Raw genomic sequence first — 18,042 nt, forward strand, 5'->3', positions numbered from 1 at the left:
ACAAAAGCAAAAGTTAGGGTAAACAATACTTGAGAGTTTATTGTGTCATGAATTAATGGTACACCAACTTAAATATGTACTGCGATTTTAATTTTATTACATAATGAGTTAAGTTCCTAGTGTGCTTTTATCTAATATGCGTATTTATGTATATGCATAAAATAGAAAATGACTTTCCAGAAAGAAAAAAGTTGTCAATATCTTCAAAGTGTATTTTATTTAAATATAAAGTTGCAATTCTTTTCCTCTACTGCCATGGTTCATTTTGAAAAAAAAAATCAATAATAATGCTGATAATAGGCTCCATAAAGGCTAATTTCATAAGTATCAGTGTTAAAGAGAAAATTAGAGTTCTTCAAATATTAAAAATCAAAGAAAGCATAAGAAATCTTGAAATTAACAGCACTTTTGCAAACTAACGTTTTCCTTATGTTCTATATTTAGTTGATTTGATGTCATTTATACATTTTAGTTGATGTATTTTGTTATTTAACAAGTAATTAACTGTTCACCTTAAAATCTTAAAATAATTCCAGATCTTCTATGATATACAACTGTACGTACAAGGTCCAGTATTCAAGTTTTTATGCAGATTATCATTGCTCTCTGAACTAACTTCAAATTATACCCATACTATTTATTCAAGCAAGTCACCGATCAGTTTAAATACACCATAATTTGTTTCAATAAGAGTGTTCATCCCTAACTTGTAGAAAATACACATAGCAGTTCTTGCTTGGAAAAATGATCATGTAACAATTTAAACAATGTAAGAAATGAACCACTTGGAACATGTCTTGCACATGTGCTTCAAACAAATACAGATTTTACACAAGCTTCTTTCATTTGTACTAAGTGTGTTTAAAACATGGATAATGTTTAGCTAAGGAATCCATGATGAAACTTCAAAGTGGCGAGGAGTCGAGGCAGTGTACTTGCTCATTCATATAGTGTTTACAAGCACATGAGATATGCAATATATACAAACTCACTAGACAACTACATTTGTTTTTAGGTTCAATGGTAAATGGATGGGGCTCTGCATCTGATGAGGATCGTAACTTTTCTAGTCATAGATCTAGTGTAGGTAGCTCCTCAGATGGTTCCATATTTGCCAGCGGCAGTTTTGCACAAGCACTGGTGGCAGCAGCAGATAAAGCTGGTTTTAGGCTGGATGGAACCAGCCTTACAAGAAAAGGTTGGTAGACTCCAAAGTCAACACTCTTTGCATGAGAGAATCTTGTCCTTGGGACACTGACCTTTTTTCTCCTCTTCTTTCTCAGCAAGTCTGACTGCAGGGCTCTCTGTAATATGCATGAACATTTGGGATGCTCTGTTGTCTGAACTCTGTCCTGATGCAAGTTTTGCAGAGCCAGAATTAGGCTCCAACTTACTACCTTCTATCCTTAATATTCCTTTCTCTTCACGGTTCTGCTGATTAATTGGAATACACTTCCTTTTTATATTATGGCAAATCAGCAACTCAGATTGCCATTAAATTTTCAATAACTCACACTTTGCAAAATCTGCACACATTAATAATGAACCTAGTGATTGAAATTATTCAGCTTTTATCTCCATTACTTTCCTTTGCCCCATCTCTTTCTACAAATGCAGTTTCTGGGAAGCCTTCCTCAGCATGGGGTGAATGGGTGTAAGGCTTTCAGTCTAACAGTTCAAATGGCTGAGGGTCTTATTGTTTGGCTAAGATTTTAATACAATAATTTATTATATGTTTTAAAGGATGCTAATTAAAGATACACCTACTGCATTTGCAAGTTGAATAAAATGATGACTACATGTATATTGTACTTTAGAGAATTTAATATTGATTTCTGAGAGTAATAAGTAATAATATAAAGGACCAATTATGTCATTTTTCACATGCTGCTCATTCCACAAAAAGAAATGCAGTCTTAATTCTAAAAATAGATTAGCAGTTTGTAATCATTTGTTTTTCTGGAAAAAAACCCCAACAATTTGGCATGATTATGCTCTAATATTATATGTACTTCTTAACTTCACGTTTAGGATGGTAATATATGAATGAATTAAACTGAGCTCTCTTACAAAACTAATGAAATATCAAATGCATTTTTAAATCTTTGTAGTGTTCAAATATTAAATAAAAGTGATATACTCCTGATCTTCATTAAACTCTCAGATTATAAAAGTGAGCCTTGGAAATTGTCTTGAATTATATCATCAATATTTAATTTGAGCATGTATTAGATATCTTCAAGCAAAATAAAAAAGATTTCTCAAGCATTGCAGAGGTTTATTTTCATATAGCATCCAAACTAAAATATGTTGTAATATAACTGTTATTTGAATTTTCTTGCTTTATAAAGCATAAGTCAAAAACTTTATGTTGCCTGAGTGCTTTTTGTGGCATTAGCTGTAAGCAGAACAGTGAGAAAGTGTAAGGAAACTAATAAATTAGACAGAATAGGTGCATTTCTTGCATGTATGCTAATAGCTAATAAAGCATTAAGCAACATCATGTCACATTGACTTAGGAAAATGAAACTACATATGATAAGTTTGTATGAAATGAAAACATGACAAGAGAATAAATATATGAACATAAACCATCCTTCTCTTACTATAATAAACAGTATTAAAAGATGTTTTTGAAAATGTATTAGGTAACCTTTTCCCAGAATAAATTTCACTTCTTTTGTACTAAACCACAAGAAAGGGAAATAGTACAATTCATTCGTCCATGAGAATTTGAAGTCTGCTCAGATACAGTAATCACAAAATACCTACTTCACTTTGGATATACAAGGTGATTTTAACCTGCTATCCTCTACACTGATGTTATTGAGTTTCCACTAAGAGATAGAATTCATTTTGTTTGCATATAAGTGGTAAAGTCAATTTAGCATATGTACCTGAGCAGACTTTTCACATAAAACTACAAGGCATTTTTTACTGTACTCAGATTTTGTAAAATTTCAGGGATGAAATTTGATTAAGCAAATGAAACAGTGTGCAATTCATTTAAGAAATAACCTCTTTAATTTTGAGAAATAATGTTTCATGAATTTGCATATAACTATAAAATTATCACTAAGATTTTCAAGGTAATATAAAAACTAATCAAGCAGTATGAAGCTTTGGATTGGTGGATTTGTATTATGTTCAATTGTTTGAAATATTTTTGTGGGTGGGGTGTTCTTAGCTTATAAAAATTGAACACATTATATGTAGCAGGGCATGTATTTATTTTTGTAGGTGCACCAATATTTGGTATCTTCCAATGGCATCTCTAGGTAGGTTCACAGATTTAGCCTTAGGAAGAGCAGAAAATACAAGACAGACATTATCAGTGCATTACAATGACATTCCCTATACCCCATTCCCTTTGTTTTCTTTCTAGGAAAAGCCTTTACCTCCTCTCAAAGACCTCGACCCACCAGCCCGTTTTCTACTGACAGTAACACGAGCGCAGCCCTGAATCAAAGTCAGAGGCCCAGGCCCACCAAAAAACACAAGGGAGGGCGAATGGACCAACAGCCAGCACTGCCTCACCGAAGGGAAGGAATGACAGATGGTAGGCTGATTTCTGTTCCTCTTCTTTCCTCAATGAAGAGATGCATTCTACGTGGTCATTAACTCAGATTAAAATATCTATGGTAGATTAGGCATTGCCTCATTACATACAAGGCAGAAACCTGGCAAAATGGTCTTGCTTACATGAAACACCCTCTCTCTCAACAATCTGGAATTATGTCTTTATGATCAATCCCCAAGAAAGAGAAGCTGTACCACTCTTAACTGTTGTTTTTTCTACCCTTCTGGCATTTTTCTTTATTGCATTTTAGCAAACATTCCACTTTAAGGTTAGGAAAAAAAAAATAAGCAGCATGTGTACATGTCATAGTATCAGAACATTTATGATATGAAATTATAATCTCTTTCACTCTTGGAAAAGAACTTCAAATGGTTTAGTAATTTTTTTTTAGTTTCGTGAATTTCAGAGCTTAAAAACATGCTAGCGGTCATGTAGTTGGAGAGTGTCTACTTGGGCTGCTATAACAGATGATCATAACTTTATAAACAGCAGAAAGTTTCTAAACAACAAATATTTATTTCTCATAGTTCTCTGGGCTAATATTAGTGGAAGTACAAAGATCAAGGCACTGACTGATTTGGACTCTTTTGAGGGATCACACTCTGGTTTACAGATAGTACATTTTTATTACTTCTCACATGATGGAACAGACCTCTCTGGGGTGTGATTAATAAGGGCACTAATCCCATTCATGAGAACTTTACCTTTATGATCTCATGAAGCCCTCATATTCCAATACCATCATCCTGGGGTTAGGATTTCAACAGATGAATTTTAGGGATGTAGCCAACGTATGTCAATTAATTGAATAGCCAATCTTTGAATATTTGTTTAAATAGTTAGTTTCAGAAAACATTATTACTGGAAGGTATCCATGGTCAATAATGAGTATGTCAAGAGCTCTCAGAGCATAGTCTATTTCCCACATTTTCCACTTAATTATTATATCTTTTAAAGTCTGAATAAAAATATTCATCCTGAAGCTTTATTCTAAGCACATATGAAGTATATTTAAGGATATATAATTATATTTAAAGTGCCTAGAATACAGTGAGACTCAAAAATTTTGAGTTTCTTCCCTCTTCTCAACCTTATCTTCCATAAGCATACAAACTTTATCTGAGATTGTCCAACTAAACACTAGGATTAACCTAGCCATGCTGAATGTTGGAAACATTTGGGGAGATCTTCAAATAAACCATGGAGACATTCATGATTATTCTGAGGTATAATCCTATTATAGGAAGTTTTGAAGCTCCATGGGTTAAATTTAATGTACATCCAGCTTTGAGAAGCTATGACCTAGTCCTTAGCACTCTTACATCCATCATTATGAAACAGAATGAAGCTTGTTTGGGAAAAAAAGCATTTTCCTTTGTGGGAAGGGGCACTCTGTGTCAGGAAGCCATCTTTGTGCTTTCTTTTGTCACCGTGTAATGCTAAGAAGGCTTAAAAAAGCCAAACATGCTTGTTCTAAAAGCTTTCAGGTTTGTTCATATATCCTGCTTATTTTGTTTTCATTGGGAAGTGTTTCTATGGAATATGAAGGTTAAGGGTCCAATTGAGTTTTTCATTCTCTCTAAATAGATACCCTGTGGTGAACAAAACCTTTCTGCTTCAAATGCTCTGGAGATTAGTTGAGCACTTAGAACAGTTTGCAGTGTTGATCTTATTCACTCTGAATAGAAAAGACTGCTCTCACTGATATGCTACTCACAACTTTGAGAATTAATAATTTTATATATTTTTTCTGCTCAGAATATTGTGGCAACAGAAAAAAATATAGTGTGTTCTTTTTACAAATCTTTGAAGACCATATGTAGTATATGTGGATGGTATAAAATTTAAATATACAAAATAGAGTGTTCTTTTTTCTTCTATAATCCTTTTTCTGCAAGATTTTTCAATATGTTCACATAAAACTATCTTCCTCCTTGTTTAAATCATGACCAATATATTGCTTATCTTTCTAAAAAAAATAGGTCCCTAAATTTCAATTTTGAAAAGTGATTATGAATTATGTGTTATTAGTAGATATATTTTAAGTGATATTGCAAAGGAAATTTGGCTCACATATCTTCCCACATGTGCAATCCAGACACATTTAATTGTGAAACAAGGACATTTATTTTGGAGGCCTTAAGAATATTGTTATTTTACAATAAATGCTTATGACATGGCACTTACATGATATGAATCCATGTGTCAGGAATAATTCATAACTTCTTTACATAAAATCAAACTGCTCTTTTTGGGAAGATTGCTGCCTAGTAGTTTATAGTGTATGGACACTTTACAATAAAACTTTTACATTATAGATTTTACAATAGTGTTTTATGGCTATATTAATTAGGGTAATTATTGCTAGCTACTTTACCAAACAACCTCTAACCCTCAGTGTCTTGGCACAGTAAAAGATACTTTCTTATTGGCACACTCATCTATCAAGGTCAGGTGGCTCTCCTCTAAGCAGTAATGTAAGGGTGTTTAGGCCTCTCCAGGATTGAGATGTCATTATTTTCAGAAATCTTTATGGTTTCTGAGTGAGGCAAAGACAGATAATGGGTGATCATTGGGAGTTTCTAATAGCAAGAAACTATGTCATGTCTCATATGTCATTATCAAAAACTCTCTCCCATGGTGTCTCGTACTAGAAAGTATCCTCCATGTGTCCCAGAAGAAGAATTGGAATGGATATTTCCGTGTCTGTCCCAAAAGCTATACCAAAACCCAGGTACACCTAAGGAATCATTGATGAATCCACATCTTCTATCCACTTGCATAATGAAAAAATACCTTTGAAGCTGACACACTGAGTAAAAATTGGCAGTTCTCTACCCAACACACTGATTTTCCTTAGACTACATCCTCCCAACCTGTGTTCCCTTTTCCCTGGTTTTTAATGCCCTGTTCAGAAAAGGGGCCCTTTCTAAGCTCTGTCAAATACTAGCTTTACCCCTTAATATATATATATATATTAAGTATATTCCACATGGTAGGCAATAGGAGCCAGATAGACAAAAATCCTCTGGTTTCATGGAGCTTACATTTGAGTGTAGGAAGATAGATAAAGACCAACAGTAATACATGAATATAAAAAAGCAGTTGATAAGAAGGTGATCATTGCCATGAGGAAAAAGACAAAAGGGAAAGAAGTTGAGAAATATGGAGGTAGGGAAGAGATATTTTTAAGAATGTTTTTTTAGGGAAGGCCTCACATACAAGGTGACATTGGAGAAAAGACTAGAAGAATGAAAGCAAAGATATCTAAGGAAAGGTCCTTCGAAGACATAAGAAAACAGCAATAAAATCTGGGGCTTATTTACCAAAAATGTTAGGGGAGAAAAACGACTAGAGCAAGCATAAAAACAAAATAGAACATGAAGTCAGACAAGCAAAAGAGCACATGTGATGTAGGACCTTGAAGCTGCAGTGATGCAATCAGCCTTACAGTATGTTGAGTGGGAAGCTACTGGAGAGAGGGGCGGGGGGTGGGGGGGAGCAGAGGAGTGACATGATCTTCTCTGTTTTTCTTTTTAAAAAGATCATCTCCACTGTTGTGTTATATTTAATGGGGAAAAGGTGTAAAACAGATCACATACATAGGAGGCTGTAGAAGCAACATAGGGGATAGACAATGGTGGTTCATACCAAGTCAGAAATAAGTGAAAGCGACAAGAAGTGAGGAATTCTGGAAGTGGTGCTCACAGGTCTTGTTAATAAAATTAATAAAGCAAAGCTTAAAGGTCACTTCATAGCTTTGGTGAACTTGTAGGATGAAATTGCCACAGGTGGAGAAGAGGCATACCATGCAAGACACACATTTTATAAAGGAGGAACTAGATTTCAGTTCTGATATGTGCAATTTGAAAAGCTTTCTAAATATCCAAGTGGAATTGTCCCATGTAGATTTGGTTAGAAGAGTCTGCAGTTCATGGGAGGAAAGATCCAGAATGGAGATACTTCATTTCTTTGTGGTCCCAGTTTCTCAGCTAAAAAATGAAGACAATAACAACACTTGTGTCATGGGATTGTGGTCACCTGACAATAGCTAATTCTCAGTAGGCTAGTAAGATACTCTTTAGTGAATTGACTTAGTTGAAATGAATCAACCTAGAATTGAATAATAAATTTAATTTAGATAAAATGTATTTGATTATATATTTTTATTTTTCTATAGCCATTTGCAATTCCATTTCCCTTTCCCGTTGGTTTATTTCAATGTGCTTGCAGTGCCCTTTCTTCTTAGAAGACACAGTCTTCAAGGATATTACTTAATTATGAAGCTATATAATTTCAGGTTAAATTAAATAATCTTCAGAATTTTAGCTGGCATAAGCAGATACCATTTTGACCATTTTAGAAATTAAGCTGCTCTGATGGAGAGTAAAAATCAATGATAAGATCTGTTATTTTGGAAGCAAATTTTATAATTTCTCCTTGCTGTCTTTCTAAGACCAATAACTCAAATGAAATAATTAATTTGCATTTATAATAATGTTTAGTGATGGGAGTCCCAAACTCATTGGATTATCCAACAAAGAGTTATCTCAACATTACATTAGCTTTTCATCTTGGAAGAAATATTTGGAATAAAACCTTATTTTCCCAGACAGAGACACTGTTCCCCTCAATAATTAGAAATTCATAATATAATGTGAAAGGTATACATAAGAACTAGTAACCATCCAACCTGGGTGCTCCAGATTCTCTGTGCAGTGGAGAATAATATCATTTTGCTCCTAAGACAAAGTATAAATCTTAGAATGACCAGTTTAACATTTCTTTGAAAAAGCTATTTTTTGTATATAAGAAATTTATACTTTTCCCATTAAAATTCATAGATAATATTATTAGAAATAAGAACCTGGTTATAAAAGTGTCATAACAATGCTATATTAAGTACAGTATCTTCTAATTAATGAAATAAATACTATACATGATTTTTGCTTTTTATGAATAAATAACATAATTGCCAATACTCTAAGGATAAACTAAGAAGTACGCAATAGCATACACAAAATCACAATAAATCAAGCTAAATGAATATTTAGAAGGATTTAAAAATTATTTTAAAGCTGGGTGTTGTGATGCTCACCTATGATACCAGTGACTCAGGAGGCTGAGGCAGGAGGGTCACAAGTTTGAGGCTGGCCTCAATCATTAGCATTTAATGAGACTCTCAACAACTTATGAAACCTACCTCAAAATAACAAATAAAAATCACTGGGGATGTAGCTCAGTGTCAAAATTCCCCTGAGTTCAATGCCCAGTACCAAAGGAAAAAAAATAAATCATTTCAGCTAGTGTAATATTTAAGGAAGGAAATATGATTTCACAGTGGAAGATTTTCAAGACACAAAGCTGAAGATATGAAGAGCTAAGAAAAGGAAAATGAAAAATTTGCTGATACTTGAACTTTTAAGTTTTTCATTTCCGATATTTAATTTAAAAAGCGTTTCTGAAAAATTATCTATTCCACTACTTCTCAAATTTCCATGATATATTGCCAACTCTAGTACCATAAAGCATTTTCAATCTGTATGCTGAACATTGGTTATTACTTATTAAAATTAATACATTGGAAGATTATAATATATTAGTTGTAACTCATTAGCTAACTCATGAAACGAATAGCCAGAATTGGTTGTCAGGCAGAATGTTACTTGCATTTAATAAATGTTAGCTTAACCCTTTGACTATTGCTAAATGTGCCACATACTTGGGTAAAGGCAATCATATGTTGCATATGATACGGCATATAGTTCTTAATTTCCCAAGGGTGATGTTTCCTATGGAGATTGGCAGGCTGGCTTTTGTTCTTTTATTAGCACAGCTGCTAGAATTTCTAGTGATCTTATTATTTTATTTTTTTGCCATAGTATTTCTACTTTGAAAAGGGAAGGATGAAAATGAATTATGACCCTTAAGTTGCCCTTTAACCTTGAATGTTAGCGCCAGTGTGCAATTGAAAACACTTTCCATGTTTAACAGTTGGATGAATCCAGTCAATTTGATTTCAATGATGCTGTGGTAGAAGACAGCAGAGATACCAATAATATGCATTTTACATATCAATAATTGACTTTTATTTTTCTCTGTTTTTTTTTTCTTTTGTTTGTTTTTATTTTTTGCATGGGTGATACTTGTATGAGGGCAAGAGCTTTTTTTTTTTCCAACTTGAACTAAAACCTGTATTTTTTCATTAAATTTTAGTCCATTCTAAACATTATTCAAAATTTTTAGATCTTCCACCACCACCAGATCCCCCACCAGGTCAGGGTTTAAGGCAGCAAATAGGCCCGAGCCAGCATGCTGGTCATGTGGAAAACTCAACAGAGAGAAAAGGAAGCTCTCTAGAGAGACAACAAGCCTCCAGCTTAGAAGACACAAAGAGCTCCTTGGATTGTCCAGCCAAAACCTCCCTAGAGTGGCAACGACAAACCCAGGAATGGATAAGCTCCACAGAACGCCAAGAAGACATACGGAAAGCCCCACACAAACAAGGGGTTGGATCAGGTGTGTTCTGCACAGTCCCAAGCAAGTGTGGGCTGTGACCCTTTTATTTTCTACCAGGTATTCTAGAAATGGCAGTTGTTTAAGGGCATCCGAGAGATATTTGCCTTAAGTCAGTAAGTGAAGTTGGAATTTCTCAAGCAGAGCTCACAGGCACGTTCCTTGAGACTGATTACAGTGGTGATTGCTCCTCAAATTAACCTCTCCATAGGTCTTTGAATCCAAGAGATCTCCAGCCTTCATCTACGGTCTCAGGAGACAATTTTGGCTTTTTTGCCTTTTACTGTTTCTATTGAGTAGCTTTAAGACCACTAAATTTCAGCTTTTGTGTCAGTTTAATCTCTACCTTCAAGGAGATTGTCATTTTGACAGAAGTAATCAGTCACTTGAAAGGAGAGCTCCTGTCAGTCAATTAGATGAATTAATTGAGATTATAAATTTACAAGTAAATGCCCAACCACAGACCTCATGTTGGAAAAGGTTAACTGATTAAATGTAGATGACTGTTCACATGGGGACAAGAAATGCTCTTGTTTACAAATCACACTTCCTGGAAATGTTGGAACATAAATTTCATGGTTTCCGATTGGACATTAATTAGGGGTGGGGCTATTGCATTTTTTGGAATATCTTGCATCAGGATTTACTGAGTATTAATAAACATAGACACATGCACACAACTTTTTAAACATATTCCTTATTCATTTGGACTCAATCTTTATTAGACAAGTCCTCTCCCCATGCATTTCTGCAACTACATTTTGTTACAACACTGTGCTCAAGTTTTTGAAAAATTCAATTTGTGCAAGGGCCAGAAGATGACAATTTCAATATCTAGATTTACTGAAATGTTTAGGAATGGTTGACCATTCAAGCTGTGAGAGAAAAATTATGTGATCCCTGTCATTAAAGACTATCTAAGGCAAGAAACAGTAAATTCAGCCAACATTTTTTCATCATCTAATCACTTGTTAATGGCCAATACCTCAAAAGAAAGAAAGAAATAGAGTTAGTTGGGGTGGAAAGGAAGATGTGGAGAGATGAAAGGAAAGAGCTAGAGAAAGACAGGAAGAGAGAGGTAAGAAATAGAGGAGGAAAGAAGAATGAAGGAAGGATGCAAAATATTAAATAATTATTCATAATGTATTTGATCAGTTATTTGCAGGGAGACAATATATAAAAATGAATATTATCACATTTGTTAAAATTGGGTGGGTTTCTCTTTTTCTTTTAATGAAATTCCTAGCCTTTCAATTCATATATTTGTGTCCCAAGCAACAACAGAAATTTAAGAAGCTTATTTAATTAGCTAATACATAATTTTTTTATCTAAATTGATTGAGGAAAATATTGCTATGGTTTAAAACAAAACCACATTCCTTCTGTTTTGATAGGAATATTGAAGCCTCATTGAACTCTAGAAATTATTTGAAGATATGCTTTTCTTTTGAAACAAAGTAGTTCACTGTAAGCTGCTCTCTTTTATAATGAATTTAAGTTTTGCAAATAATATACAACATTGTATACTTATCCCAAGATCTCTTTTAATTTAATCCTGCTTCAGTTCCTATTGTAGGAAATGTTGCTTGCACATGGAAATTCCTTTAATATCCGGTCTTGATTAAACCTCCTAATTTTAATTTTACTAAAGAACGAAACAGTAAAATGGTCCATTCTGAGCTTAACTTGTAAGAGTTAAATTTGTGTCATTTTCCTGGGCTTCAGTTCAATTTAGCCCTTTATGTTTTTTTTTCTTTTTCTTTTTCAGAGGAGGCCTTGGTGCCCTATAGCAAGCCCAGTTTCCCATCTCCAGGTGGCCACAGCTCATCAGGAACAGCTTCTTCTAAAGGATCCACTGGACCCAGGAAACCGGAGGTGTTGAGGGGAGGCCACCAGCGCAATGCCAGTGACCTTCTTGACATAGGATATATGGGCTCAAATAGTCAAGGACAGTTTACAGGTGAATTATGTAAGTGTTTTAGGTCACTGAAAAGGCTATCATAGCCAAGCATGGTGTGGCAGAGCTGTAATACCTATGACATAGGAGGCTGAGGTAGGAGAATTCCAAGTTTCAAGCCAGGCTCAGCAATTTAGTGAAACCATCAGCTACTCAACAGGACCCTGTCTCGAAAAATAAAAGCCCTGGGGATATAGTTCAATGGTAGCTCATCCCTGAGTTCAATCCCCAGTACCAAAATAATAAAAATAATGGTTTATTGTGATTCAGAAAGAATATTAGATTAATAATATTTTCATATTAAACAAATTTAAGAATGATAGAAAACTTTCCCTGTTACAGGAAAAAAAATCAATGATTTTTGAACAAGTTTGGTCATAACATAGATGATTGCTATTTACAGCAGGTCAATGACATAAATATTTCATGTATATTTCAAGTTGATTTATGCCAAGTAAGAACTACTTTAAACATGGTGGTGTATACCTGTAATTCTAGCTACCAGAGGCTGAGGCAGGAGGATCACAAGCTTGAGGACAACCTCGGCAACTTAGTAAGACCCTGTTTCAAAATAAAATATAACAAAGGCTGGGGATGTAGCTCAGGACAGAGCACCTTTGGTTCAAACCCCAGTACCAAAAAACAACCATAAAACAACAAAAAATTGTTTCAGTGAGGGCAATTAGTCTCAACACTTACAAGTTAAATTAAATGTAGTTCACTGGGTACTTTTCTTGCTCTTTTAAACTCAACACAGTAAAAAAGGGAAAAATTTCTGGCCCTTGGGTACTTTAAAGAGTCTTCTTAGGAGTTCCTCCTACTCTTCATTTATTTGCTCTTCATTCATTTTTTTTTTTAATTTATGGAGTCAGTCTTAAAAAAATTTGATCTTTGATTTGAGTTAGTTCACAATATTTTGATTATAATGATATAGCTATTGATTAAGTTTATCTTTTTGAATGAAGAACTGGCATTGGTTTTCATATTTTCTAAATATAAAAATATGAGGTAATGGTGAAAAATAGGGATGTCACAGTACGTCCAATTAAAAACATTGAATTTGTGTTAATTTCATCAGGAAATTTACCAACTCCCTATTCCCTATCAGAATGATGCCTGCTTAACATTGTCAACTGCTTCTTTGAATTCAGCTTAACCAAGGTTGTTAAGAGAACAGCCATGGCTTCTAATGTTCTCAACCACTTGCCTGATTATGGCTCATGAGAAGACAAAGCTACTTTTCTGATCTCTTGAATTCCTCATGGAAAAATAGTTTATGATCACCATTATGCTCACATCACAGGCTGGAGGAGGTCATGAGATGATGAAAAGGGAAAATAGTTTCAAACTTGTTGTTTATGGATCTGAGTTATCATGATTGGCTATTATCAATCTGATCAGTATTAAGATTTATTTATAATTTTTCATTTGGCCCATGGGTACTTGAAATTTTGTTTAAATTTTATATTGAAATAATCGTAGGTGTGCAAGGAGTGAAAAAAAATAGCTCTAGTTGAATTTTAAATCTCCAGATTCTACAGTGTTTTTATTTTCCTTGTTTCTCTGGTTCAACGAAAATGAATTGCACAAACTCACCAAGATCTTTCTGATGACTTCATCTTCATTTACTATCCGGTTGCTCTGATTTTGATTATGCGGGTCGGGATAGAAGAATGCATCATTTAACTCTTGAGCTTTATTCCTGACTTTTGTTTCCATCTCTTTTTAGAGTAACTGAGAGGAGACATACAAAGCTGCTCTGAAAGGACCATCAGGTCCCAACTCATGGACGTGATGACACTAAACAGTGCAATGAACAATTTCTTTTATTTATGTACTATTAAAAGAACTGTAAATGCAATGTAAAGACACACAGCCACACATATCCCACAGATATTTTACTTGTGTTCTTCTCTTAAGTACACCACCCACCTTAACTCTTTCTTGTCAGGAGTATATAAAAAAAAAGAAAGAAAACAAAACTCGCCCTCCAGGAAGAAAAGGATTTTCCTCTGTATATAATTTCTTTTGTGCATTGCTATGCAAGCTCACTCTTTTTAGCTCTGTTCCTATTATTGTCTGTTCTTATTGGTCTGTTGTACTATATGTGAATTAATAGGCTGTGGTGCCATATATTAACTTTTAATTGTGTAACTTTTATGTTTAAATTTTGCACTGCAATTTTATTTGGTGATAAGCACAAATCTCTACTCCTCATGACATGAAGAAAAGATTGAATGTGAAGGGGGTTTCTGTACTGTAAGCTAGGTTGGATAATGCTGGTGTTACCCATCCTGTTAGATGGTTTTCAGTTGGGGTGTAGAAATAGGAAGATGCAAAGGAACAATGGTGTTGGCAAAGTCTGAACATCAGGAATTGAGTCTGTTTTTAAGAGAAGAAAGATGGATTTTGCTATTGACAAAAGCAAGGGGTCAAAAGAAGGAATTTTAAGTCTTTAGACTGAATATGCATTAAAATATGCAGGTAGCAAAGATGTACTAAACTTGCTTTAAAAAAAGATAATTAAAGTTTTATTTAGAAACAACTTTACCTGTCATTGTAATTGACCCATCTGAGAATGGCGAGAAGTAAAAGGAAATTAAGGTGTTTCACAAGAGCTGTATTTATATTACAGCTTTTTTAAAACAGCATTTTCTGAATTACCATAATTAATCTCTCCAACTCATTAAGTCAGAATATAACATGAAGTTCCCCAAGGAAACAAACAAAATGAACTCGAGACTATCTAGCAAGTAAAGAAGCAATTTATTATTAGGACATACTCAGGCTGCTTCCAAACATGAAATCTATTGCAATATCTTGTTTTGTCTTTCTAATACATGTACAGTACACACTAGAGGATAAAACTGCATCATTTAAATTCATGATTGAAAAAAATGCAGTCTATATACAACTTTGTGTTTCATTTGACTAAGACGTAAAGTTGATTTCACCAAACGTAGAGCCAAATTGCAAGTGCTTAAAAAGCAGTGCTCAGAGTATGTTCAGTTCACTGTCCGTAAGTTTATCGGAATAAATATTTGATGGTACATTCTCAGAAATTGGCTACCAACTAAAATCTGTTTGACCCATTTTGAATGAGTAAATTGAAAAGAAAAATTAAAAAGGAGGAAAAAATGCATGTTTATACACTTTTTAAATAAAACCAAACCTTGTAAGTGGACATTAATAACAGTGTCCTGCCTCATTTGTTTTCATGACTTTGAGAACAAGAAGTTCCTGAACATCAGTTATGTATGCTCAAAATAAATGTGACTTTGAAATATATGTTAGCTACTGTACATGTATAGTCAATCCGTCAAGTAGAAGATAACCTTCCTGAAATTCCCACTTGTGACATTTTCCCATGTGCTACCTACACAATCTTAAATTCTAGCTCTGACTATATTTTCTTATGTTTTTCCTATGATATATTCAGTACTTCAAAACTATTTGATGTAACAATCAGGATCAGTTCTCAAGTAGGAGACCCTTTAATAAGTCTCACACTCTGCATTATTGGCTCGGTCACCGGTTCATGTCCTGTTGTCATAGCAAAGGGATGACATAGTTCAATGGCTCCATCTTTTGAATTCCCTGAGACTGCATCAGCACAGGCAAGCCTAGAATGTGATGTTCTTTATGGGCCCCAACATCTTCTTGGTGTCGTGTGTAGTTCATCTCTTCACTGAAGAGAAAAGGAATTCTGAGACACACTTATTAAACACTTTATCAACTTTCTACCATCAGTGCCTGGATTTTCATGCAGTTTGATTTCTCTGGGATAAAGAGACTGGGAGAGGAGAAAAAGCTTCTGCAAAAAAATGAATACATAATTATTCACAACTCTAAGATGTGAGGAATTTATTTTTTATTTGTGAAGTTCCTTAATTCACCTCCTTTATTTCAAAACAAATATCTAAGAAGTTATATTCATTTATGTTTCATCTTTTTGCTCCTCAATCACTGAATTTAGTCTAAAATTTTATCACATAGATTATACAGATTCTTGACTCCTGGTAACTGGCATTTGTAGGCAATTAGTAAACCAAGACTTAAAAAAATATGTCTTTATGTAGATGACATGTAGAATAATTGGAACATAGCATCACACCTTCCTGATTGTCTAGAGTACACAAAAAATTAACAGTTAGGTAATGCAATACAAACCCTTACTTGGAATGTTATTTTAGAATAATCCATGTTGCCCATTAAACCTACTTTTAAATACATTGGTCCAACAAATCTTCCACCCAATATGGTCATCCTTGTATAGAGAGCAAAATAACATGCTATGGCTATATAAATTCAGGAACACTCTTAAAAATCAGAAATCTTCATCAACATGATACATGTATAAAGCTACCAGTCAGTATAAGCCAGAATGTCAACAGAATAACACAAATCTAAAAGAGAACCTTTGTAGATTTTCATTGTGTAGCTGATTGAATGAATGTGATTAGAAATTCACTGAGCTCACTCGGCTAACCAGAGACTACATAAGCCATCAGAAGGAAACGTGGGTGGGAGAAAATGTAACTTACCTTGCACTTACAGGCAACACTGCTGTGAAGTCACAACAGACACAAGTACTGCTTCATTTATAACGGGTAAAGTCTCTTTGGAGAAAATAACCATGTCAGTGCCCAAACTCAGGTATGCCAGTGTATGCCGGGGAGTCAACCCACCCTCCTCTAAATCTTTTCCATGCCATTTTTTTAAAAGTTAGGATAGTACAGGGGCATGAAAATAATTGATCCCTTCAGAGGATTTGCATCCAATTCAAGAGAGAATATAAGAAAACGAGGACCAACATGTTAAGTTATCATACAACCAAAGGGAAGTAAAACCATTGCAAGTTTACTTGCTTTGAATAGCAGATTTAATGGTGTTCTATGTCATAGTTTAATGCTCTAGGTATTTAAATATATTTTCAATTGAATTTGAGTTGAAAGTTTGTATGTGCTTTGGTGGAACACTTCCTAATTTCTACTCAATAAAAATATGTAACTGTCCATTGACAATAAAACAATAATGATGCCAATGAGCTCCAAAGGGTGGATTATCTCCACTGGAAAGCAATTGTGTGTCAGTATTAAAGATATGCAGAACCATATTATTCACTAATGTTAGTTTTTTCATCTGCTTCTGTATATTGTGTTTATAGAGTTACATGACAAGAATTGGTGTAAAGCTACATGTCTTTCCACATTATCTTAGAGGTGAAGTTACTTTTATTTTCCTTCTTTATAATGTGTACTTCAAATGAAGCACCATGCGTTTCTTTAAATGACATGCAATTTACTAATTCTTTTTAATTCCATAATTTTAAAAGCATTTATTGTGACTTTAAAAGTGTTGCAAGATAAGGGATTCTGTGGCCGTGGGTAGACTTTTTATACTTTGTTTTATAGATGCATTTTTTTTAAAACTGTAGTTTGTTTAAGTCACCAAACAGCGTCCAAAATCTTAATGTGTTTCATTTGATGTTAGATTGGCAAAGAAATTGGCATAAAATTGGTTAATAGTATTGTCAAACAATTGTGTATTGTGTACTCACTGGGAAAAAATAAAATATATTCACATTTCAAATTTGTAAAAAAGCCATTTAATGTAAAACAAACTTGCTTGTAGACAAACCAAAAAATAGACTATTTTGTCACTTTTAGGTAGGTCTTCACATTAATATTTTGTAGCAAAATGAATAATCTTGTCTTCTAATTCAGGTACGGGTTGAAAAGTGACAGCTAGGAATTGGCATTGACCTATAAAAGTCATTAAAATACAATGATTGAGACCATGACCTGTAGTTGAAATTTCACAGCTCATTCTATCAGCATTGTTTTCCAGATCTGAAGCCTCCACCACACCATAATGACCTTTAGATAGTTAAAATTACCACAAATGTTTCTCAACAGAATTACTTTAATGAATTATTTTTAAGTGTAAGTAAATATGAGAATTACAAGCAAGTACATAGTTCTTAATT

General features: G+C 34.0%; 1 protein-coding gene across 1 annotated transcript in view; it reads left to right on the forward strand.

The window, feature by feature from the left end:
- Robo2 (roundabout guidance receptor 2) overlaps positions 1 to 14,096 on the forward strand; it is a 550,514-nt gene extending 536,418 nt beyond the window's left edge. Inside the window, exons 27-30 of the mRNA XM_027929088.2 lie at positions 3,386 to 3,559; positions 9,827 to 10,099; positions 11,865 to 12,056; positions 13,783 to 14,096. Of these exons, the coding sequence (XP_027784889.2) occupies positions 3,386 to 3,559; positions 9,827 to 10,099; positions 11,865 to 12,056; positions 13,783 to 13,787 (644 nt within the window). The 3' untranslated portion in view covers positions 13,788 to 14,096. The remainder of the gene's footprint in view (positions 1 to 3,385; positions 3,560 to 9,826; positions 10,100 to 11,864; positions 12,057 to 13,782) is intronic.
- Positions 14,097 to 18,042: the final 3,946 nt, after the last annotated feature.

This window comes from Marmota flaviventris, chromosome 8, assembly GCF_047511675.1.
Source record: "Marmota flaviventris isolate mMarFla1 chromosome 8, mMarFla1.hap1, whole genome shotgun sequence".
In the NCBI taxonomy this organism is placed as follows: Eukaryota; Metazoa; Chordata; class Mammalia; order Rodentia; family Sciuridae; genus Marmota; species Marmota flaviventris.